Below are 23,927 nucleotides of genomic sequence, written 5' to 3'. Positions count from 1 at the left end.
AGGAGAAACACGCAGTGTTTAATTTTCTTGCTTTTAAAATTCGGAAGCCACGAAGATCAACAAGTTAGGGTTGTAATTAACAACTCCTGCTAGTTAAATGCGTTGCCACAGGCGCTGTTGGTGGAGATCAAAAGGATTTGATCCTGCAAGCTCCCTCCTTTCTGCTACTGAAATGAATGCTTCGTGGGTTTTCCCCATGAAAGAGAACGATACTGGCATGGAGTGGGTTTGCAATAACAATTACTTTTAACTAACGGTGACAGAAGAAATGACAAGTAGGCTCTGTGGAACAGAGGCAGTCCCGGCCAAATGAAAAAGAGAAAAGGAAAAAAGCCCCGGTGGCGCAATGTAACTTCTCCACGGGTTGAAATAAGACAATCAGAAACAAAGTTAGCCTCCCACCCAGAGAGGGTGGTTACACTAGCAAATTTCTATTTGAGAGAAATAAAAATTGGAGAAATTGTGGCAGAACCCTATTATAACCCTGGTCAGGGGACAAGGATAATATTCAGGGTACTGGTTTTTGTGTAACAGTGAAAGATGCTCCACATAGCACTTTAATCCACAATGTAACAGTGAAAATGGGACCACTTGCTGTGGGAACGTCTTCCCAGAGCAGGGCTGAACCTTCCCCTGGGCATCAGGCTTTGTTCTGAGGCTTGTTAAAAGTTAGAGCCCAGGGCCTCCGGGGAGGCGGGAAATATTTAGGGCAGTAAGGCAGCAACTAATAGGTTTTCCCCAATATTGGAATAGGAGCTGTGATTTACAAGGATAAAGCTGGGCTTGGTGGTCAGCACTGAGTGGTTGACCTTGTTATAAAACGATGACCCTGGGGGAAATGGGGTGACGCAGGTCAAAGGGTATAGTTTCGGTTGTAGGAAGAATAAGGATCTACTGTACGGCTCAGTCACTACAGTTAATAAGACAGTATTGTATGCTTGAAAGTTGCTAAGAGTTGAGCTTAAGCATTCTTGCCACACAAAAGGAAGTTACCTAGGTGAGGTGATGGATGTGTTGATTATCTTGACCTTAGTAATCACTCTACAACCTCTATGTATATCAGATCATCACATTGTACACTTTAAATACAGACAATCATATCTGTCAATTATTCCTCAGTAAAGCTAAAGAAATACTGTAGACATGACTCTCCACATCACTGATTCATGAAAAGTCAGGCTCAGCAATGAAAAAACGGTGAGGATGCTAATTTAGGATTTGTTTTAATGCAGGCTCTAGTTGAGATGAAATTTACCTTTGCCTTAGAAAGAAAAAAATTCATGAGGCTTATGGATAGAGCAGAGAACTACTGACCCTACTGAACAGTGAACATTATATTACTCTTTTCAGCCACTGGACAACACCTACAACCAAGCCTCATCGTGCAGGCCCTGTAAAATCCCTAACAGTTGAATCCTGCCAGAAGAAGAGATGTATGCGCTTTTAAATTTAACTTTCTCCTCTGAAACTCTGTATCAGATTTTGTGGGAGATGAGAATGACACTTCCTTGCAATTTGCCTTTGACTTCCCTGATGCCTACCGATTGAGAAGTCAAAAGGAAAGAAACAGGGGCCATAGGGCACGTGACCGAGCCAACTCCCGGGCACTCGGCCGAGGTGACGGTGGCATCTTTGAACAGCTGCGAAGGGCCGGAGAGACCTAAACTCAGAAGCTTGCGGGCTGCCGGCCCGTCTCGGCCTCCGCACACGGCCGTGGGCAAGTCGAGTTCGAACACTTGCTGAATTAAGAGCCCGCCTAAAACGTGATCTGGCCCTCAGTTTCCTCGCCTGTGACGTGGGTACAGTGTTGCCAGGGGAACAGGGTTGCCTCGGGCCTAGGTGAAGCAGGGTGCATGGAATACCCTGCCAAGTTAGAAGCGGGGCGAAGGCCTGGCGGGACGCAGCGGCCCGGGGAAGCGGGCACCCCATTCATCTGCCCAGAAAGCTGGCCATGGATCACGTGCCGAGCAGAGCAGGGCAGCGCCCCTCTCCTCGGCTGACTTCAGGCACCAGCCGTAGAGAGTGGGTGCGCGGTGGGCCTGCACCCTCTGGGTGCGAACCACTTGACTTTTGCTGTCTTCCTAGATCTTTCCAGCAGCCGTGTGGGGTCAGTGTCGTAGACAGGGAGACTTTGCTGAGGCCGCACAGCCTGGAGTGAAGGAGCCAGGGTTGGACCCAGGTATCAACCTGCTCAACCCGCAGGCCTTCCAGCAGGTGGCTTCTGTACCCCAAGGGGGCCTGTGCCGCGCCTCCAGAAGGGACTCGGCCCTCGTCCATGAGACCCACCCATCACTCGCGTCCCCTGTTTCCATCATCAGCCCCAGTGTCTGGAAAACCTTAACAGGGCCGTGGTGTTCTGGGAGCATAATTAGGATGCTGGAACCACGGGCCCAGAGCTGTGAGTTTCACCATACAGGGCGGGGCCTGCCCCTGGGCAGTCTAGGCATAGCCACATTGGGATCCTTTTCCCCAGAACCTAAGGCACCCACCGCCCATTAGGATGTCTGGCCCTCAAAAGGAGGGGCTCTCTGACACACGAGATCATCACGACAGACCCGCCTCACTTTCTTTGGTAATAACTATATTAAGAAAAAAAACAAAAACACAGTTTTAGGGACTTCCCCGGCAGTCCAGTGATTAAGACTCTGAGCTTCCACTGCAGGGGGCACGGGTTTGATCCCTGGTCGGGAACGAAGATCCCGCACGCCCTGCAACGTGGCAAGCAATCGATCAGTTTTAGATTTACTGAAAAGTTAAGAGTACAGAATGCCCTCATTACAGCCCCCCACATTCACACACACCCAGGCACACACACAATTTCCTTTATTGTTAACATCTTACATTAGTTGTACATTTGCTACAATTGATGAAGTGATATTGATACATTATTAACTAGAGTACATAGTTTGTTCAGAGTTTCTTAGTTTTTCCCCATGTGTTTCTTCTGTGTCAGGATCCCATCAAGGATGCTACATCCCATCTAACTGTCCACCTCACTTTTTCATTCTCAAGGTGCAGTACTGGGAGAGGAGGTTAAAGAAGCACATAATCGCTTAACTTGTTCTCGGCTTTAAGTCTGAGAAAATGCTAGGGAGGAGGCTGCCGCTGGGGGCTGCGTTTTGGTGTTGTGTCTGGCAGGTGCCAGCCGAGTGGGGCACCGGGTCCTGGGGAAAGGCAGGGCCCTGAGGAGGGGCTTCGCTCCAGAGCGACCCTTCTCAGAGGGCCCCTTGGGCTGGGGTGATGGGAAGTTATGTTTAAAGGATAGAAAATTTCTGTCTGGGGTGATGAAAACATTCTGGACATGGAGAGTGGTGATGGTTACACAAATTTACTTAATACCACTGATTGTAAAGCATTAAAAACACTTAAGTTTTATGTATATTTTACCACAGTTTTTTTAAAGCTGAAAAAATAAATATGCAATTTAAAGAAGAAAAAAAAAAAGGAAAGAAACAACCAACGAGTTCTCTCATATAGGAACCGCCAATAAGCAACAGCCACCATTTCTTCCAGTGGGACAATAAATGACAGATGTCATCAACAGTACTTTGTAACGAGCACAATACTAGATCCTCCTACGACTGCCGTTGCCCTAAGTTCTACAACACCTAGGTGATTAAATATCAAGGAAAACAACAAAGTCATACAAATGTAACTATTTAAAAGCTTAAAATGTTCCTAACAACACCCCTCACTTCAACATTCTGGCCACAGAGACCATGTAAAAATACCTTTATAACCTAACGATAAGCCTGAGTTCCAGAATATGGTCAGGCCCTCTGCCGCCAAACGTTGAGTATTAACTCCTGGCCCCAGAAACATGTGACCTGCTCTAAATCGTGCAAGAAAGTGCACCTTAATTGGTTACAGAAGAATTTTAAGAGGTGACACTCTCATCCTCTTCATTTCATTTTCCTACAGTCAAACAATAAAAAATCGAATTGTCAATTTACTTAGGTGAATTACCCCGATTTTGGACTAGACCTTGATAACTCCAACTTATATATCGTTTGAACAGATACAAATAAAGAGTAAATAGTAAACTCCTGTCAAATAAACATAAAGTACTAACTAAATAAAATGAAGAGATTGTGGGCTGAAGTACTGAAGAGGAAGCTTCATAAAAAGAGATGCAATGTGGGGAGTTCCCTGCGGTCCAGTGGTTACGACTTGGCGTTTTCACTGCTGTGGCCCAGGTTCAATCCCTGGTCAGGGAACTAAGATCCCGCAAGCCTCATGGTGCGGCCAGAAAAAGAAAAAAAAGAGATGCAATTCGAGCTGGGTCTCTGTTCAAGATGAACAGACTTAGAGTAGAAGGCCCTACCAGGGAAGAAGTTAGAGGGTTAAGTAGGGGAATAATGCACAGAGGAGCATTCCTGGTTCAAGTGGACATTGGGAAGAATGAGGAATGACACAGCACCTTTGTGGGGTACTGGAAAGACCACTCAGATTTTGTTTAGGGTTTAAATGAAAAAGGAGCGAGGGATAACACTAGACAGGGTGGAAAGAGCACTGAATACGGAGGACTTGAGCAGTCAAGATTTTGTCCTGAAGAAAACAGGGATCAATGAAGGGTTCTCTGGTTATTTATAAGGATTCATTTCTAAGAACAAGCAGAGTTGTATATATATTGGTACGTGATGTACATATATAGATAGGTGATGAGGCCTGTCCAAAGAACCGCTAGTAAAATAAGTTGCAGAAATGAGACTATTCATTTAATAAATATTTACTGAGGTTACGGGGTGCCAGGCCTCAGGCTAAGTGCTAGGCTACAAAGTTGAGTAAGACCTGGTTCCTGAGTCAAGGAGCGAGTGTATGAAGGAAGTATGCACAAGGTGCTATGGGTGCAAGGATACGCGAGTGTGTGTGTGTGTGTGTGTGTGTGTGTGTGTGTGTGTGTGTGTGTACCACTATAAGCAGTTTGGAGCTGCTGAAATGAAACTAACACTGCAGAGCAAGGTGGACCCAAACATCACCCCAGATGCCCAGCCCTCGGAGCGTGCCAGCAGGCAGCACTGACCCTCCGGTGGAGTCCTACCAGGGCCACTCTCTGAAGATGCGCAGAAAGAGAAGGTGGCAGTGGGCTGCTTTCCCCCTCTGTGCCTAGAAAATATTTAGCAGCTAGGTGCCTTGAAAGGCCTGAACATGTGCCGAAATCAATTAAATATTGAGTGAAATAAGTAGACTGTTTCTAAATCTCTACTACTTTGGGAGCCTGAAAGTTTTTAAGGTGAAAAAACCCTAAAGGTTTTTTTTTTTTAAGTAGTATTTAGAAATATTTATTCAGGTGTATGAGTAGACTAAATTTCATCAACTTCTAAAAAATGTCTACCCAAAGTGCTGCTGTTTTAACCCAATGCAGGGATGCCACAATTTTATTAGACCAAACTATTATCTGATCAAAGCCCTCCCTTAGTTTGCATAAGTCATGAACCAGCGTGTGTGATTAAACTTCTTTGTTAAGAGCTTTCTTTATGACATACTTTATCAGTGTTCCATAAAAGGAAAACACTCAACCCAAAACCTTATGCCTTTAACAAAAAAATCTGCTAAAATGACAAAGTTCAATGCACTACAGTGTCAACTAAAATCTGTCACTTGCCATCTGCCTCTACAAGGATGAGGTCACTAGCCACCGCGGTCGGTGACCTTCGACACCCCTGAAAGGAGTTCAGGGTGGAGATCAGGAACGAGGCGCTCTGTGCTCTGGAAAGAACTGGCAGAACAGGCCTTCAGATAGTTAGAAATTTTCAGAAGATTTTATGAGCCCAATTTCTGACACCTTCTCATATCCAGAAAAGCACTGAAATGATTAACAGAGACATCTGCTCGTCGTGACTAGCAGCAACCTTCCTGAGACTGGCAGGAACCTTCTGCCAAAATGTGTGTTTGACTGCATGTACACCCCTTCACCAAAATCGCATATACACTGACCTCGTCACACCCCACCTGCTAAGAGCAGTCCCTCAGAGCTCTCTGAGAGGCTGTGTCCCGGGCTACAGTCCTCATTTTGCCCCAAATAAAACTTAACTCACAACTCTCATGTTGTGCTTTTCTTCAGTCGACAACGGGTTTATAAAGATGAATCAAACCTCCTGGAATATAAGCTCTGTGGAGGGAGGGTGTCCCTTTTCTGCACAGTTGTTTCCTAGGGATTCAGAACTCAGCGAGGGCTCCATAAATATAAATATTTGTTGAATACATTAAAAAGAGAATCCCTGCTCGCAGGGAGTTTACCATCTGCTCATAATTAAATGTCTCTTACTGTTGAGGTTTTAAGAACATGTGAAGCTATCACCGTGAACAGCAATCATCACTCTGCGACAGATTTGTGCAACTGACAGATAAGAGATTTCTCCGATTGCACCAGGGTGTTTCCTGTACAAACACTGCTGTGGTGAGGAAAATCAACAAGATGTGAGCCCAGGGCCCATATCCCTTGAAGAGCCTTTCCTGGTCCTCACAGACTGAGGAGAAAAAGCTCCTCCCGTCCAAGATCTTTTCATTTTGCCACAGATGGCAACATAACTCCTTGCAAGTGCCTGGATATAAAATCCTTGAGATTTTACTTGACTCAGATGAAAAACTGCATCTTGCTGGTCAGCCGGTTTCTTTCCACCTCTCCCCCCAGGATACGCCTATGTCTTCAGGCCTCGGTGTGAAATTCGCTTCTTGGTAAGCGCGTCGCCCTTAGTTTTCCTCTCCCCCACAGTGACTGCAGATTCCCGGGGCTCTGAGACGCCTTGTTCGTCATAGTGCACTTGCGGATACACGCCGGTGGCTCAGCGATCACAGGCGAGCGTTTATTTTGGTTTCTAGGGACTATAAACTTGCCAAAGATAAGCACTTATGGATTCTCCTTCTTTAAAAAGCAAACCCAATCCGTGTTAATAACGTACATGCCATATTTCCACTCAGTCATCTGAAACCTTCCACTTTGTCCCCGGATTTTATGTTAATAAATTGGCACGGGGAGTTCCATAGTATTTTTAAATTTTTGATTGAAGAAAAATCTGAGACACGCAGCTGGATTCTCAGCAAGTGCATGGACTAGAAAGATAAGTTGTTTCCTGAACCCTCAAGACGTTTTGGTATTATTTTCCTGCTAAATTGCATATTTCTGGCCTTCAGAGAAGTCTAGAAGAGATCTGGTTTCCTTCTGTTCTATTGTGTTGGTGTGAACGCCTTTGCAATTGAAAAGGAGGCCTCCGAGGGTGGTAGGAACAGAGTCAGCAGAAGTTACACAAAGTGAGGTGTGTGGCTTTGTGGCTGGTTAGAGCGCCTGTGCTAATGAGGCCAAGGTCATGGGTTCAGCCCCTGAAAAGGCAGTTACTTCAGTCAATTCCCCGCTGGAGGGCTGCACCCCTAAACTACCACAGATTTGCTAGAAATCCAGAGATGCAAGGGTTGGGGATGTGAGTGGGAGAGTGATGGTGGTGTACAGAGGCTGATATTGCGAATCCCTTGAGAGGGGACTGAGAGACCTCTAGTGCCAGAGCTGGCCCCTCTCCAGGGTAAGAGGACTGCTCCAGAAACCACCTAGCCGCCAGGCTGACCAAAGGACGGTGCAAAGTCTGCATCTGGTCAAGTACAATCAGGGTGGCCTGTTCCATGTCTGTCTAGTTCCCTGGAGGTGATCAGGGCATATATACTCACAGGTGCAAAGACAAACAGGCAAACCCAGAGAGGGGCTGTCTGTGAGAGAACAGGAAATGGGAATGCAGAATCAATAACAGAGAAATTCATTTCAGTCAAACTGTCCTTACGCAGATCAGATGAAAGCACGCCTTGAACTCAGAAAACAAGGTGTGTGTATGGGTGGGAGTGACCTCAGTTACTACTGATGACTCCAATTACATAAGGGATATTTGTAATATTGATTGCCTCCTTGGGAAGCAGAAATAAAGTGGCTTAAAATTGTAATTATTTCATATTTTCTTTATATTGACAAGAAAAAGAAAGGGGATAATGAACCTCGGGCAAAAGAGGTATGTCTCAAACACCAAAATCAAGTAGAAACTTTGCATTTTGCTGCTATTTCAAATTCTATAACAGACAACGTCACTGTCCCAGGTTCTCACCCGTTCTGCGTCCTCCTGAAGACCAGTTGCTGCCAAGCTACAGCCCTGAGCCCTGGATCTTCCCAAAGAAATTTAAGACATTTCTGAGGATCTTTAAAAGAATCTTCTGACAGATAGTGCGCCATATGCTTGTCCTACAGGAATACCATCCTGGGGCCTCTTAGCACAGCTGCACCATGAATTCTGTTTCCAAACCATGCCCATTTAACCTTGCACAGAGTAGAGTTCTGAAGACTGGGTATGTTTAAGGAAAAAAAAAAGGACAGGGGGTTTATACTCTCATGTTGCCCTACCAGAGGGCACAGAAACAAACTCTTTATATGTAGCTATAAACACTAAGATGGTAAACTCGTCTTAAATAACTCGAGCATACTGAAAAATGTCCCAAACCCACAAAAGGACCAAAGCCTTGTATTTCTTTTTACATTTTATCAGGTAATAGTGGATAATACAGAAGAATATATGTAGCTCTTATGCAAATTCCAAAGCATTGGAATAAAAAACCTCTGGACCCAAAGCAGCACAAGATACAAGACAGCTGAATCAATTTATTTGTTGAACTTTTAGAAACAATGCGTTAATCTGTTGAATTATCTCTTGGGGGAAGGGGAAGCAAAAGAAGAGAGGTGATAAAAATTGCATTCACTTGAGAAATCAGAAGTGAATTAAGTCCTGGTGTCCAGGTGTGAACCACACGGTAGATTCAGGTCAAAAGGGGCAGGGAAGGAAAACAACACTCAGAATAGGAAGACATGGTTCCCTCCACGAAGGACACAGAGGCTGGCCCTAGGACGCGCTCAATCAATATCTGACCCCAAAAATGTGAAATTCAAGGAAACAAGCTTTCCAGCCCTCAGTTACTTCCTACATAAAATGGGATAAGGTCTTCTCTACACAGGCCATCCTTGGGAGGATCAAAATAAGAATGTATCTGGAATGCTCTGTGAGCTGCAAAGAGCAACACGATTTAAAGGAACGTCATTTTATGTGGGATCTTCACATTTTTGTGAGAGGATTTTGTGCAATTGCTTTTGGGAGGGAAAGGTGTTAGATGGTGGTTTTAACTCACCAGGGTTTGAATTTCACTTCAGGATATCCTGCTGCCGTTCTGTCTCTTTCATCTCAAATCGCTTCCAAATGTGCAGCTTGGTCACTGAGCCCTGATAAGCTATAACAGAAACTCTGCTCCCGCGTATGAAAAATGTGCGTGTGCTGGCACTCGGCACATCTGAAGTCCTGCAGGACGGCTCCTTGCCACAGCTGAAAGAATCATGCTGGAAGCAAAGAGCAGAGAGGAGCCACGGTATCCTTGCTAGGTGGAAAATTCTGCTTTCCTCCATTTCTCTTTTCAAACATTTGTTTAATCCCACGGTAAAAGAGTATTAAAGTATCTACGCACTTTGGAGATACACGAGCCTCATTTGTTTCAAAAAGCTTTATCTGTGTAGGCTAATCATGTCAGTGCTGTCAGGTTTCGAAAAACACTGAAAATTGATTCCAGACGCCCATTATTATGCTGGGGCACCCGAGGTTGAGAACTGCCACTTTTAACTCTGGGTCAACATGCCATCTGAATGATGACTCCATTGGTCAACAAGATACAGTATGTCCTTCCCCATTTTCCCCACCCCAATGCCACCACCATAAAAAAATGTCCCTGAAGTGAGACTATGTTATCACACTATTTAACATTTAGCCAAGAGAGCTTATCAAACACGTCCCTACAAGCGAGACACGGGGCCAGTTCTGACAGCTCCCGAAGTGTCCGGGCCGTGCTAGGCACTTGACTTCACTGTCTCAGGGCCAGCCCAGTAGGTGGGTGTTAATGTGCACAGTTTACAGATACAGGAAGCCGGGAGTTCAGACAGGTTAAGTAATTTGCCTCAAGACAAACCATCGGGAAGGGATGAAGCCAGAATTCAAACCCAGTCAATCTGGCCCCGAAGTTCCTCCTTTGTAGTCTCTAAATAAACGAAAAACTTGAAATACTGAAATGTTGAAAATGGCAACCCAATACCTCATTATCTACCATACAGATGGTTTAACTTTATACTCTCTCATGTAACTTTTTTAGAGGAAATCTGTTGTCTGTGTATTTTAATCTTCCTACCCATTTCTTAAAAATACATGTAAAAAGATGGAGGGAATCCTTTATTGGAGCATGTGTGTCCAATTTTTCATTCAGAGAACAAGATAATTTGAGAACAATCGGAAGCCATTTCTCTCCTCAGAGACTGTCCAAGTCTCAGAGAATGTTCTCGGAATAAGCAGAATCACAGCAGCCCTGGGGATGACACCCCCTTCTGAGAACAGCTTCAGGCCCAGGGCTCTTTCAGAGAACCTTAAGAACAGGATCAAGGGTTCACATCTCTTAATACTGATTAAGATCAACGAAAGATGACTTCAGTTTGGTAAAACAGTGGGGAAGAGATGAATGCTGCTACAGAAAAAAAATCGGGGGGACATTACACCTGTATAACTGCCGAAACAGGCCATCTCAATCACAGGATTTTGATCGTGCAAACATTTTAATATTTACGTCAACCACTCTGACTGAGCCAGACAGAATGTAAATTTCCTGAAACCAGGTTCCAACAGCTCTAGTCCAAGGAGGTGAAGTGGGCCTTCCTACTTTGCCCCGATACGCTGAACAAACAGACACAAAAGACAATATTCCTGCCTTTAAATGACCCATGAGTCAAGAGAATGAAAGATCAAGAGGGGTACATCCGCCCTCCTGAGGAACTGCACACACAATGAATATTCATGGAACCCAGGGTTACAGATTTTTTCCTTTCTGAGACAAACACTAGCAAGTGTTAAGAGATGTCAAATACCAAGTGAAATATAATGTAAAAACTGTGCCACAAAATGCTGGCCAGGCCAACGTACGTGTGTGTGTGTGTGTGTGTGTGTGTGTGTGTGTGTGTGTGTGTGTGTCAACGTACGTGTGTGTGTGTGTGTGTGTGTGTGTGTGTGTGTGTGTGTGTGTGTGTGTGTGTGTGCATAAAACGCATCTGAGAGGTCTGATGAGGACAGCTCCCAACTGGAAGACATGTATATTTTTAGGGGCTGCCTTCTAGCAGCTGAGGCAAGATACACATCTTCCCAAGTGTCACCCTGAGTAAATGTGACACAAATACAAACTCCTGTCTGCACTGCCCTGACAGTAAGAATCCCACTCCACTGTGACTTAAGAGAATTCCCATTATTTTTCAACTTATAGAACACAGTTATTCCCGAAAAAAATCACGTATTTTCCTTCAAAATAAGTCAAACCCTGATACAATTAATATGATAGGGAAGATCTGTAGTGGCTCATTTGTCTTAAGCAACGTTATTTACCTTCAACTTCTGGTACAAGAAAAGATAAGGTGTAGTTTTCTTTTTATGGGAGGGGAGGGGAAGTCGTGGATTTTGCTCTGTATGCTTCAGTATTTGAGAATTCTGCTCCTACCCCCTGGGGGAATCGTGGGGACATATATGCCTTCCTCTAGTACAGCTGGACAGAATAATTTGTCCTCGGTCTGTACAGACAGTTGACAGAGGAAACGGTGCTAAATCTATGAGAATGATCTAGCCACTAATTCCAAACTAATCGCATTTAATGGAAACCAGAGTGGAGTACAAATATATCTCTAATTTCACAGGTATCATGATGTCATCATTTCTTGTGTGTTATTTTAGTTGATTTCAAATGAGTCCTTGGGGAAAGAGGAAAGGAGCTGTGGATGTTGACAGAAGTTCACCTAAGCCAGAGAAAAGCGGGGGGGAGGTGCAGCAGTCCCACCCCAATGCAGGGAGGGGGTAACCCTGGTGAGGGATCTAAGGCAACAGTGACACTGATGAATGTCATTCAGAAAAAGGGAAAACAAAGGCAAACACTGTCCCATATGGCAGGGTGATTTGCCAAGTTGCACCTTGACTGTACCTTCCTGTTCTAAGGTCGGGGGTGTGTGTAGTACATAGAGTGTGGAGGCTCACAGCAAAAGAGAAGAATCTCTCAGCTCTGCTTCTCCACTGAGAACCCAGCTGGATTTGATCTTTCATTCACTGGAGGAGTGGTCAGGCAACTACCATCTGAGCACCTACTATGTGCGTGGTACCGCAGTCTTCTCTCCCACGCTGGACCCCAGGAATCACCAGGATCCCTGATGGAGGCAGGCCCCTTCTGTGCTGGGTGACCTTGCTTTGCTCCTGCCACTCCAGACACCCACACTGCTTCAGACTCTGAGCCACAGCAAGGCTCAGAAGATCAAGGGACCAGACACAGCAGCCTTTTTAACTTTGGGAAAACCCAATGCTCACTTCACTCAAACGTCGCAAAGTGGTGCCATGACCCTTCAGCTCCTGGCTCACCAATTCAAAGAGCCACATCACATACAGCCCTTAAGCTGCCCACGGCATGATTCTGTGTCTAGTTCCTTTCCAGGTCCCCCCAAGCGGAAGACAGCTCTGGCAGGGAGTCTGGACAAGACTACTATAGTATTTAGCTTTTGTCCCTTCTTTTGCTCTGTCTTACCGTGGAATGAGAGGAACACGTCTCGGAGATTGAGTACTTCAGCGTGTGTTGGACTTGAGACCTGTATTCCAAAGGTACCCGCAGGACCTCAGGTGGGCTTAATCTAGCCCAGGAATCTCCACTTCAAAGATGAAGAAACTGAGGTTCAAAGAAAGTAAAGCAGGGTCCTGGAAGGCCCTGTACGAATTTAACTCCAATGCCATGCTTCCTGCCTCAGTAATTTTATTGAGCACTTAACTAGGTAGGAAATGGGCAGAACTGAAGACACCAGACTTCATTTTCTTAACTATGGGTGTGACTAGACATACACAGTGACACTTCCTCTCTGGGCATTAGTTTTCTCCCCTGTAAAATGGAAAGAGTGTTGCATTCATGACTTCTAACACGACTTTCAGGTCTGGAACTATCATAAGGCTTGAAGATATAATTATGTGTTAGTGTATGTGAAGATACACACATATACACACATACATGACATGCTACAATTAAATACCAATTCCAGCCATACGTTCTGCCTCATCCCCCCAGCAGCCACGTTTTCCCAGTCCCAAACCAGGGCTAGATACGTCCCACCAGTGCAGCCCCTCTGAACCACGGGTGTGTGGTCAGTACTCCTCTGGCTTCTCTCCGAATACCAAGTGCAGAGGGTGACAAGAAAGAAGAGGGGCCATGTACTTTACATGAAATATTGTGTCATTAAGTTCCTTGGAGGAAACACGGCAAATCTGCGGCAGAAAAGACTGTGGGCCACAGAACACATCGCAGGAAGCACAAGTTAAAGGTGACAGGCTGTGGCCGCGCGAACCTGGGGCTCCGCTGGCAACGCACCGAGTGGGCAGTGCGTGCCAGCGCTGGGAGGAAGCCTGGCTCCAAGCCCACGTGTGAGGGCAGGACCCTGCACCTCGCCAGTTCGCACATCCCGCGGGAGCGACTCGGAAAACATGCCGTGCAGGACGTGCGGCGAGAACTTGGCTGGTCTTTCCTAACGCACGTGGCACAGCCGGTCCGGGGTTCAAGGGCGCAGCCCGCCCCCTCCCCCGCGAGCCGCCGGCGCTAGGACCCCGCGGGCCGCACGCACTTCCTCCCGCCGCGGTCCGCCAGCCCGTCCGTGCGGCGCCCCAGGCTCCCGCCCGCCGCCGCCGCCGCCGCCGGCCCGCACCGCCCTACCTGGCGAAGCAAAACTCGCAGTGGTTGCCCCGTTCGTTGATCGTGAGCACGTAGGCGTAGGCCGGGCAGGAGAAGAGCAAGTCCCCCACCTGGAAGGGCTGCAGGGCCCGCAGCCCCCGGCCCTTGCCGGGGCTGCAGAAGCGCTCCAGACCGCCGTCGCCCTCGGCCCTCATGCCGGCGGCCGGGCTGGCGCGGAGGGTCCCCGGCGCCGGCGGAGCCCCCAGCTACGGCTCCCCGCGAGCTGTTATTGGAGAAGCGTCACCCAGAGCCGTGGGGGGGCGGGGTGGGAAGCTGCCCGGCGGACGCGGCGGCAGCCACCGCTCCCCGGAAGGGACGGCGGCCCCGCCCGGCCCTCGCGCGCCCCCGGGAGGCGGGGGACCTGCCCGGCGGCCCCGCCCCGCGTGCGGGACCCTCAGCTGCCGCCCCGCACGCGCCCGGGGCCGCTTCCGGTGTGGCAGCTGCCAGGATCTGCATCCCAGGCGGCTCCTGGAAGGAGGGCGGGAGGCGTCTGCGCCTCCGTGGCGTCTCCACGGAGAGCGCTGGACGCTGCCGGCTTTCCGGTGGGCGGGAAGGGGTCGCCCGGGGGTCAGGTATACAGCGCCTCCCGGAGAACCCCGTGGCGTGACCCGTGCTTGGTTAATTGAAAGCGGGGCGGGGGGGGGCCCAAGATGCTTCTCAACCTTAAGTTCAGTTCCTCTGTCCTTGTCAAGGACCCTAGAAGGAGTCCTCAGGGGACACCGAAGAGAAACCACAATAGCAAAGTTTGACGTGCTGAGGGTTAAAGGGTGCTTCCCCAAGGTTAAAGGTGTTTAAACCCTGTGACACTTCAAACCTCCCAGAGAGTCTCTCAAGTATTCATTGTGAACCTACTCTGCCTCTGCCCCTCTGGTGGAAGTTACTTACGTAGACGGAAAAGGAAATGCACTGGTCAGGCTTGCTCACTCAGTCTCTGCATACAGGCAGCGATGCGGAGAAGGAAGGATATAACCTTGCAGTCAAGGGACTTAGACTTCTTGGGGGCGATGCCATGCTGTGGCCAGAACACACGGCTAGAATTTGCGGTGGTTCTAATCGGTTTGACCACGCACTGTCGTCTTAGAAAAGTCAATTCGGTTATAAGTCTCATAGAGGATTTAAGACACGCAAAGCTCATAGAACAGGGCTGAGCACGTAAGTCCTATACACTTGCATGCGATATGAGAAAGAAGGATATAATCTGTTTCACCGAGGAATGTGTAAAGGCTGAAATTGATATGCGTGCAGTAAGGACTCAATGTATGAAGAGAGAATTTAGCAAAAAACACTAATACTTAAAACTCAAGTTTGATCTCATTATGTTGCATGTGTAAGTTAAGGACTGGTTTAGCAAAGGGAAAGATAAATGTGATTTGGAGTATGTCATAAGGTTAGGAGAATTTTTGACACGTCAGTAAAATTCCTAAAATGAATAAGCCTCTGGCCTACCTGAAAAAAAAATAATAATGGATACTTTCCCATTTAGGCACTTCAAGAAGCATTCACTGAGCATCCACTATGGCCAGTCACTGGGATACAAAGATGGGCAAAATGTAGGCCTGGTTCTTTGCATTTGACATGTTTACAGTCCAACAACAATTACCCTTAGTTATTGAACATTACGGGCCAGGCATTGTGCTAAGTGCCTTAAACACATTATCCCATTTAATCTGTAATTCCAACTGCCCAGTGAGTTAGGTGTTACATATCTCCCATTTCCAAAACTAGGACACTAAAACTCAGAATAATTTCCAAGGCCACACAACTAGGTTGCACAATTTGGTTTCAACCTCCAGTCAAGTCTGAATTTGAGGCCCATGCACTTAACCCAAATGTCCCTCTGCAAACAAAGACAGCTCTCTAAGTGTTATTATGGTGGATTGTACAAAGTGTTCTGTGGGAATACAGGCAGGGAGTGACAAACTCTGCCTGGAGAATGAGGGTTTGGTCAAGGCGGGGGCCACATTCCAGTAACGTTTGAGCTGAGTCTAAAAGGTAGATGGGACTTTGTAAGTGCAGGAGAGGAGGAGAGTTTTCTGGGCTGAGAGAATTGAGTGGGAAACAGGTGTCTAGTTGCAGCCCCCTGAGGAGTTCTGCGTGGAGCATGAGTTCTCAAGGAGAGGGCAGGAGGTGAAGCAGGAGCGGTGGGAGGGCATCTCCTCAAGAGGTGAGTTTTGTCCCAGGGGGTGTGGAAGTCACTGAAAGTGTTTAAGCAGAGGGGTGCCACGATCAGTTCAGTGTTACAGACAGTTCTGCTGGCAGCTTTGCATAGACTGGAAGAGGAGAGGACCAAACACAGGACCACCAGTAAAGAGAGCAGTTGCAGTATTTTAAATGAGAGTGGAGGAAAGCTGAAATCAAGGCGGTGGCATTAGGGAAAAAGGCAAAGGTGTCGAGGGTAATTCTAATTTCTAGCTTGGCATATGGCTTCTCCACGGCAGGCAATTAACAGTGCTGGCTTTCTAGCCTAGTAAATCTTGGAGGCTCAAAACAGGAACCATAAATATGCTAGAGTTTGGGGAATGTAAGAGGCTTTTTCTTACTAATGAGGAAAGTGAGGCCCTGTGAAGTTAAATAACTTGCCTAATAACCCAGTGGCAGAGCTAGTGTGAGATTCCATGACATATTCGTTCAACATTTAAATATTTATGATATGCTCACTGTGTTCCAGCAACAGTGATAAAGGCTGGCGATATAACGGTAACAACAACAAAAACCTGACTTATTCCCTGTCCTCACAGAGCTTTGTGAGGGCTTTGTACAGTCTGGCAAAGGAAGCAGACATTAATCAGACAATCATATAAACAAATACAAACTGTCCACAGTCTCAAGTGCTAGGGCAGTGCTTAGAGGATATGACCTAATCTAGGAATGCTTTTCAGAGAGTCATGACTGAACTAAGATCTGAAGGATGAATAGAACTTGAGAGAAGAGGAGGAGGGACAAGCATTCTAAGCAGAGGGAGCAGCGTGTGTAATCGAGCAGGACCCTATGGCGCCTTCTCAGAACAGACCCCACCCCCACAGGGCCCCCCGCCTGCCTCTTGTCTGTAGAAAAACTTTAGCCTCCTAGGCCTTCCCCCGGTAAATTTAATCAGAGAAGTGAGAAAATGCAGAAAGAAAGGAAAACGGTCAAGCAAGACAAAATAATAATAGTTTAGCCATTAAACAAAGTCAAGGATCTTTAGTTCTTTCTCGAGGAACATAGATAATATTCTGAGCCATATCCTCTGGGCTGCTTTGCAGATACAGAAATCCCCACCAGGGAGAAGTTAATTAACTTCATGCTCACCACAAGCACATGGACTCCAGACTGGTTGGAACCAGGAAGTTGATGATGTTGACTCCCGATTACCTCACCACCAACCAATCAGAAGAATGTCCACTAGCATGCATCCCCACAACCCCAATGCCCCCGTCTTTAAAAACCTTTCCCTGAAAGTCACTGAGGAGTTCAGGCCTTTTGAGCACTAGCTACCCAGACTCCTTGCTTGGCACCCTGCAATAAATGCTGCACTTTCCTTCACCACAACCCAGTGTCAGCAGATTGGCTTTACGGTGCATGGGCAAGCAGATCCAAGTTTGGTTTAGTAACACATGTCCGAAGTTTCATTGACTGTAAGAAATATGACCGCCATGAAAGGGTGACTAGAGCAGGGCTAGAGGGAGAGTGTTGTTCTAGATGATTTTAGGAGGTAAGTAGGTCCTGTTGGACAACCTACAAGGAATCCTCTCTGATCAAAGAAACCTCTGGCAGGTGCCAGACTACGTTAGATGAGCTTTATGCCAGTCGCCATCACCTAAATCGATTTTGACAATTGTGTTTTATTACAGATGGATGTTGTATGTTAATGAAAGAATTTTCTCAAGCCTCAGAAGTTGCCAAATACACACCACCCTGGGCAAATCTTGGATATATTTGGGGACTCTATAGTTTTTTTAACTTTCTGATTCCTGGCGGCTCTAACCAGCACAAAGATGAAAAACCAACATAGAAGTAAACAAACAATTATAATGCAGTAAACAATTGACTGTTTCAAGGATTACTTGTGCACAGTAATCTGCTTGTTCACTTTATTGCAGTCATTTTTTCCTCTTTCACTGAAAAAGATTTCCAACAGCTGAGCAAAACAATCGTGTAACGGCTGAGTTGTCTTTCCAACTGAGTCGTGGCTGGAACAGACTTATTCTTATGGTGAAGGTGGCTATGATTTTAAGAACACTGAAAAAGAAACAGCCTCATTTCAGAAAAATGCCTGTACTGAACTCAAATGACTCGAGTTGGAGAAATGGTCAGTTAAGTAATAGCCATGAATTTAGGAGCTTACCTTATGAAGAATACTGTGTTTAAAATAAATGGCCAAGGAATGGCAACTCACCAGCCCTGTAGATCGATGACAACTCTTAATGCAGCTCATGCTTGTCAGCCAGCTACGCCGCATTCTCACATTCTGGGAAAGTCGCCATTCAGCTGCCAGGGCCCCTCCACCTTTTCCACTACCTCTCACCCCACGGCTTGAAAGGAATGGAGTTTGAATGGAGTTTTTTGGTTACTTTGCCTCACCATAGCTCAGAAGAAGCGATGAGAGTATGAGGGCCCCTTTCACTTAATTTCTCTAACCTATAAGTTGATCTGATTCATGAGTAAAATATCCTTCCAACCACAGATTAGCACATAAAAGAAATAACTCTGGCCTGGGGAAATAAAGCCTTAGCAAAGCAGGAATACCAATGACCACTGATAGTGGACCCCTAGCCTATACCACTATACCTCTGCGTGTATTTCATTTATTGAGGACACATGATGTGCTTACACTGTGAGAGACCCTTATTATACAAAGGTGAAAAGACCAACACACATGCAAGCAGTTCTGTAGTAGCTGAATAATGGCATCCAAAGATATTAGGCCCAAATCCCTGGAACCTGTAAATGTTACCTTCTATGGTTTAATAGGGTCTTGCAGTTGTGTTAAATTGAGGGTCTTGAGTGGCGTGATTATCTTGGATTATCCAGGTGGGCCCTCAATGCAATCACAAGAGTCTTCACAAGGGACTTCCCTGGTGGCGCAGTGGTTAAGAATCAAGTATACTTCAATAAAATAAAAAAATTAATAATTTTTTAAAAAGGCAGCAAAGACCCAAGAAAAGGCCCATTACTGACATAGTTGGTCCTGATCTAGACTTGTAAACTCTTTCCTTTATCTCTTGCTACCTTTTTTCCCCATTTTAAAAAAGTACCGACTGTAACAAAGTTTAGAGGTTTTGCATACTTCCGTCTTACTGAGAACTGTTAACAACTTTCTTATTTTGGGGGAAGCAGTGTCTCTAAGTGGCTGGAGGAGGGGCGCTGGGTACAGAATTTGACTTGTTACCAAAGGCCCATGACCTTGAGCAACTCCCCTGGAGCCAGATTTTCAGGGTTTTGTGCTACGTGTAAAATCCCCACCGATTTATGTGAGGGCAGAAGAGTTCCACCAAAAAAAGAGATGAGAGATGATATTTAAAGCCTTAAAGCCTGAGTCTACCCCTCTTATAGGTCTAATCTTTACACAGAATTTGAATATATCAGTATAGTTTATTTCTTTTATAAGAGGGAAGAAAAATACAGGAGGAAAAAAGTCGATAGCTGTGAATTGAATTGTTGAAGAAGAATCCGTGCAAAAATGACTGTCATCATCTCAACTGCGAGCTATCGCAACACTTTGAAAAAAAACTTTGGTTTAGTTTTCTTTCCTATTAAGCATTAAAAATTAGTAAGATTAAATGTTTATTAAATCATGAAAATTTAAGTTAAATACAATATATTTTCTTAAGCTGGAAAAACAAGATTTGTGACTTTACTGGATACAAAATGAATGTATGCAACAGTGTTTTTAAAATACAGCAAATTTAAGACCCCAATAATTTTTTGAATGATTTTGGAAAGTATACACAGGTCAAAACATTGTCTTATCTGAATATATTTTAAAGGCTACTTTTTATGCAAATTTAAACATTCAGGCATTTATTTCACTGACACATTTCTGAGTTATAGCACTTTGAATGCAACAGATGAAATGTGCATTTTTGCTCCATCATTTGCTAGTTTTCCTCCACCACAAGCCTTCTCTCTGTTTTTTCTCATCTTCAGGATTTTGTAAATTGAAATCAGAAAAATTGAAAACTGAAAAAAGATGTGTGAAAAAGGGAAAATGATTAATAAGTGTGGTTCTCAGGGTCAAAGTGTCAAACAAACCAAAGAGCTATGCATCCTTTCCCTAGTCAATTATTTACTGATATAACAGTGCAAAGCGCTCCCTTGGGTGCTATGGAGAAGTCAAAGTTAAATTAGACCCAGGTCTTGTTCTCTAGGGACTTAGAATCTAGAAGAGGAAACATGACATACACTTAGAAAGCAACAAAAATCTACTAGAGTGTAAGCCTCATGAGGGCAAGGAATGTTGTCTGTTCTACCCACTGCTTTACCCAGGCAGTGCCAGATACAAGTTGGGCACCCAAGAAATATTTGTTGGATGAATGGATAATACCAGGTAGAGAGTGTTGAGCCATTTAAGAACCATAAAAAAAATTGAAATTGGTAATAGGAGAGTTAGGTCAACTTGCAGTATCTTTAAAATTATACATGTATCTTACAGACAATTAAGCTGACAGGCCATGAAGAGATTCTGTGCGTTGCTATTGTTTTTCAAGTCCATCAACTGCTCTGCCACGCTCTTCAAGTAAGATCATGAACACATAAGTAAAAAGCACACTATTTAACATGCTGCTCCTCAGTGAAATGAGGAAGTTAGACTCGGTGAGTGTTTGTGGAGACAAATATGCAAGATCCTTTAGATGGCAGAATGGTTAAATGTGTACACTTGCCCATCAGATCTCTGGTTTCATAGGTATTATTGCCTAGGAGAGAGGCTGAAAGGAAAAATATTTAATAAATAATAGTAGAGGTGTTATGCAAATATGACAAACCTTGTAAATACAACACATAAATGACATGTTTGGGAAATGGGAAGAAAGATGATTAAGTTCATTTTAGTTTTACTGTGTTGTTATTTAAATGAACTTCAAGTGGAAAAAAAATTGTCCTTACCTAACCTAAATAATATTAAACTTAGTTCACTTTCTTAAATCCTCTGAATCGTTTCTCAACAACTTTCTGAATAGTTGACTAAATACACATAGTGTTTGTCCTGGGTTTTGTTTTTTTGTTTTCTTTAAACAGGAACCTCTTTACTCGATAACTGACTCAGAACGCAGTGGTAGTGCCTGCTCAACCTTCACCAGTCTACAGTAAAATGAGACAAACACGAACAATGTACTGCTTATATTTATAAAGCTAAAGTGACTTTTCCTAAAGGACTTAAAAAAAAATCTGAGATTAGGATCTTTTTAAGTTTAGAATATCTTTTCTTTTTAAATGATGGAGGCTGTAAGTGATATATATATATATTTTAACATCTTTATTGGGGTATAATTGCTTTACAATGGTGTGTTAGTTTCTGCTTTATAACAAAGTGAATAAGTTATACATATACATATGTCCCCATATCTCCTCCCTCTTGCGTCTCCCTCCCACCCTCCCTATCCCACCCCTCTAGGTGGTCAAAAAGCACCTGGCTGATCTCCCTGTGCTATGCGGCTGCTTCCCACTAGCTATCTATTTTACTTTTGGTAGTGTATATATGTCTGTGCCACTCTCTCACTTTGTCCCAGCTTACCCTTCCCCCTCCCCACATCCTCAAGTCCATTTTCTAGTAGGTCTGCATCTTTTTTTTTTTTTTTTTTTTTTTTTTTTGCGGTACGCGGGCCTCTCACTGCTGTGGCCTCTCCCGTTGCGGAGCACAGGCTCCGGACGCGCAGGCTCAGCGGCCATGGCTCACGGGCCCAGCCACTCCGCGGCATGTGGGATCTTCCCGGACCAGGGCACGAACCCGTGTCCTCTGCATCGGCAGGGGGACTCTCAACCACTGCGCCACTAGGGAAGCCCGAGGTCTGCATCTTTATTCCCATCTTGCCCCTAGGTTCTTCATGACCATTTTTTTTTTTTTTTTAGATTCCATATATATGTGTTAGCATGCGGTATTTGTTTTCCTCTTTCTGACTTACTTCACTCTGTATGACAGTCTCTAAGTCCATCCACCTCACTACAAATAACTCAGTTTTTTTCCTCTTTATGGCCGAGTAATATTCCATTGTATATATGTGCCACATCTTCTTTATCCATTCATCTGTTGATGGACACTTAGGTTGCTTCCATGTCCTGGCTATTGTAAATAGAGCTGCAATGAACATTTTGGTACATGACTCGTTTTGAATTATGGTTTTCTCTGGGTATATGCCCAGTAGTGGGATTGCTGGGTCGTATGGTAGTTCTATTTTTAGTTTTTAAAGGAACCTCCATACTGTTCTCCATAGTCGCTGTATCAATTTACATTCCCACCAGCAGTGCAAGAGGGTTCCCTTTTCTCCACACCCTCTCCAGCATTTATTGTTTGTAGATTTTTTGATGATGGGCATTCTGACCAGTGTGAGATGATATCTCATTGTAGTTTTGATTTGCATTTCTCTAATGATTAATGATGTTGAGCATTCTTTCCTGTGTTTGTTGGCACTCTGTATATCTTCTTTGGAGAAATGTCTATTTAAGTCTTCTGCCCATTTTTGGATTGGGTTGTTTGTTTTTTTGATATTGAGCTGCATGAGCTGCTTGTAAATTTGGGGGATTAATCCTTTGTCAGTTGCTTCATTTGCAAATATTTGTAAGTGATATTCTTTAGAATATTCTAGGCAAAATAAAAATTGTCAGTCTTCTCGGGATCCCATCAGCTTTTTAATAAATTATACTATTTTGTGAAATTTAGAGGTGTGAATGTTAAGAAGGGCTTTACAGTGTCATTTCAGAGACTACTTGGAATTATTCCTTAGTGCAGAATGGTGAGTCTTCAAATAACCCAATGCTAAGTATTCAGAATTACGGCACCTTGATTTTCTTTATTTTCCTCTTGGTCATGAACCCTGGGGCTTGTCTGTACCATCTAATGTACAGACTACTGTGGATCAAGAAATGTAAGGCCACATTCAGTTGAAACTATCATTTCTTCAAAGGCATTTTAAAAATTCATTTCTGTGCTTATCACAATTTTATTATTTTTAGAAAAGTGATTAGGCATTTTGATGATGGTGTTATTAACATTACCATTTTAAGCAAGAATTTACTGATATAGTTTTATTGAGTCATATTTTTTTTGACAATAAGTGATTTATTTATGTTATCTGGAGTGCTAAGGGAAACAAACTATGGAAAAAATTCATAAGTCCACTGATTTTATTGCTCCATAAGCAATGTATATTAACTTTATATAGTTTATAAAACCCATATAAACCCAGTGATTGCCAGGTAAAATTTTGTTGTAGATCCTTCCATACCTTTATTTATGAACATATAAATATTTTACAACAAATACAGATTATATTGTAAATGCTGTTTTATAACCTGCTTTTTCAAATTAAAAACGTGTTGTAAATCTCTTTCTATGACAAATATTTTTCTACATCATTTTAATGACTATTGTGGTATTCTATAATGTACAGTAATCTATTTAACTAGTTCCTGTTGGATACTGTCGATGTCCGTTGTTTTTTTTTTTTCTATTGTAATCTTGAAATGAACATCTTTGTCAAATTAAATCTTTATATACATTCTTGAACAATTCATTAAGATAAATCCTAAAAGTGGAATTGCTGGGTAAAGCACATACAAATTTATAAAACTTTTGATACATTGTGTGAAACTGATGTAAAAATATGTGTATATATTTATTTGATGATTTATTGTAATGTTTACCATCGGTGAAGGGGATAGAAAAATAATTTAAATCATTGTATAGCATTCCCTGCATTTCATTACAGTTACGATGAGACATCTTAGATAAAATCATACAACTTTGGCTAAAGGAATCCTACATATCATCTAGTCCCTAAGCTTTATTCTAGAGTTCAGGAAATTGAAGCTAAAATTGTTACAGATCCTCTTCACAGTAATAGTTAACAAGGAGAGAGCCAATCCAATCCTGGCCCCAGGTGCTGTCTTCTGCTCCCAAGGTGCTCATGAAGTTCAAATTGTTCTTTAGATATTCAAGTAAC

At 44.2% G+C, this 23,927-nt stretch overlaps 1 protein-coding gene across 1 annotated transcript in view; it reads right to left on the bottom strand.

Annotated features, from left to right (window-relative positions):
- Positions 1-14,250, bottom strand: part of SMYD2 (SET and MYND domain containing 2) — a 50,864-nt gene extending 36,614 nt beyond the window's left edge. Inside the window, exon 1 of the mRNA XM_019918371.3 lies at positions 13,774-14,250. Within this exon, the coding sequence (XP_019773930.1) occupies positions 13,774-13,946 (173 nt within the window). The 5' untranslated portion in view covers positions 13,947-14,250. The remainder of the gene's footprint in view (positions 1-13,773) is intronic.
- Positions 14,251-23,927: the final 9,677 nt, after the last annotated feature.

Source organism: Tursiops truncatus, chromosome 1 (genome assembly GCF_011762595.2).
Source record: "Tursiops truncatus isolate mTurTru1 chromosome 1, mTurTru1.mat.Y, whole genome shotgun sequence".
In the NCBI taxonomy this organism is placed as follows: Eukaryota; Metazoa; Chordata; class Mammalia; order Artiodactyla; family Delphinidae; genus Tursiops; species Tursiops truncatus.
The sequence above is the reverse complement of the archived record's forward strand: the minus strand, read 5'-3'. Positions and strand labels throughout refer to the sequence as shown.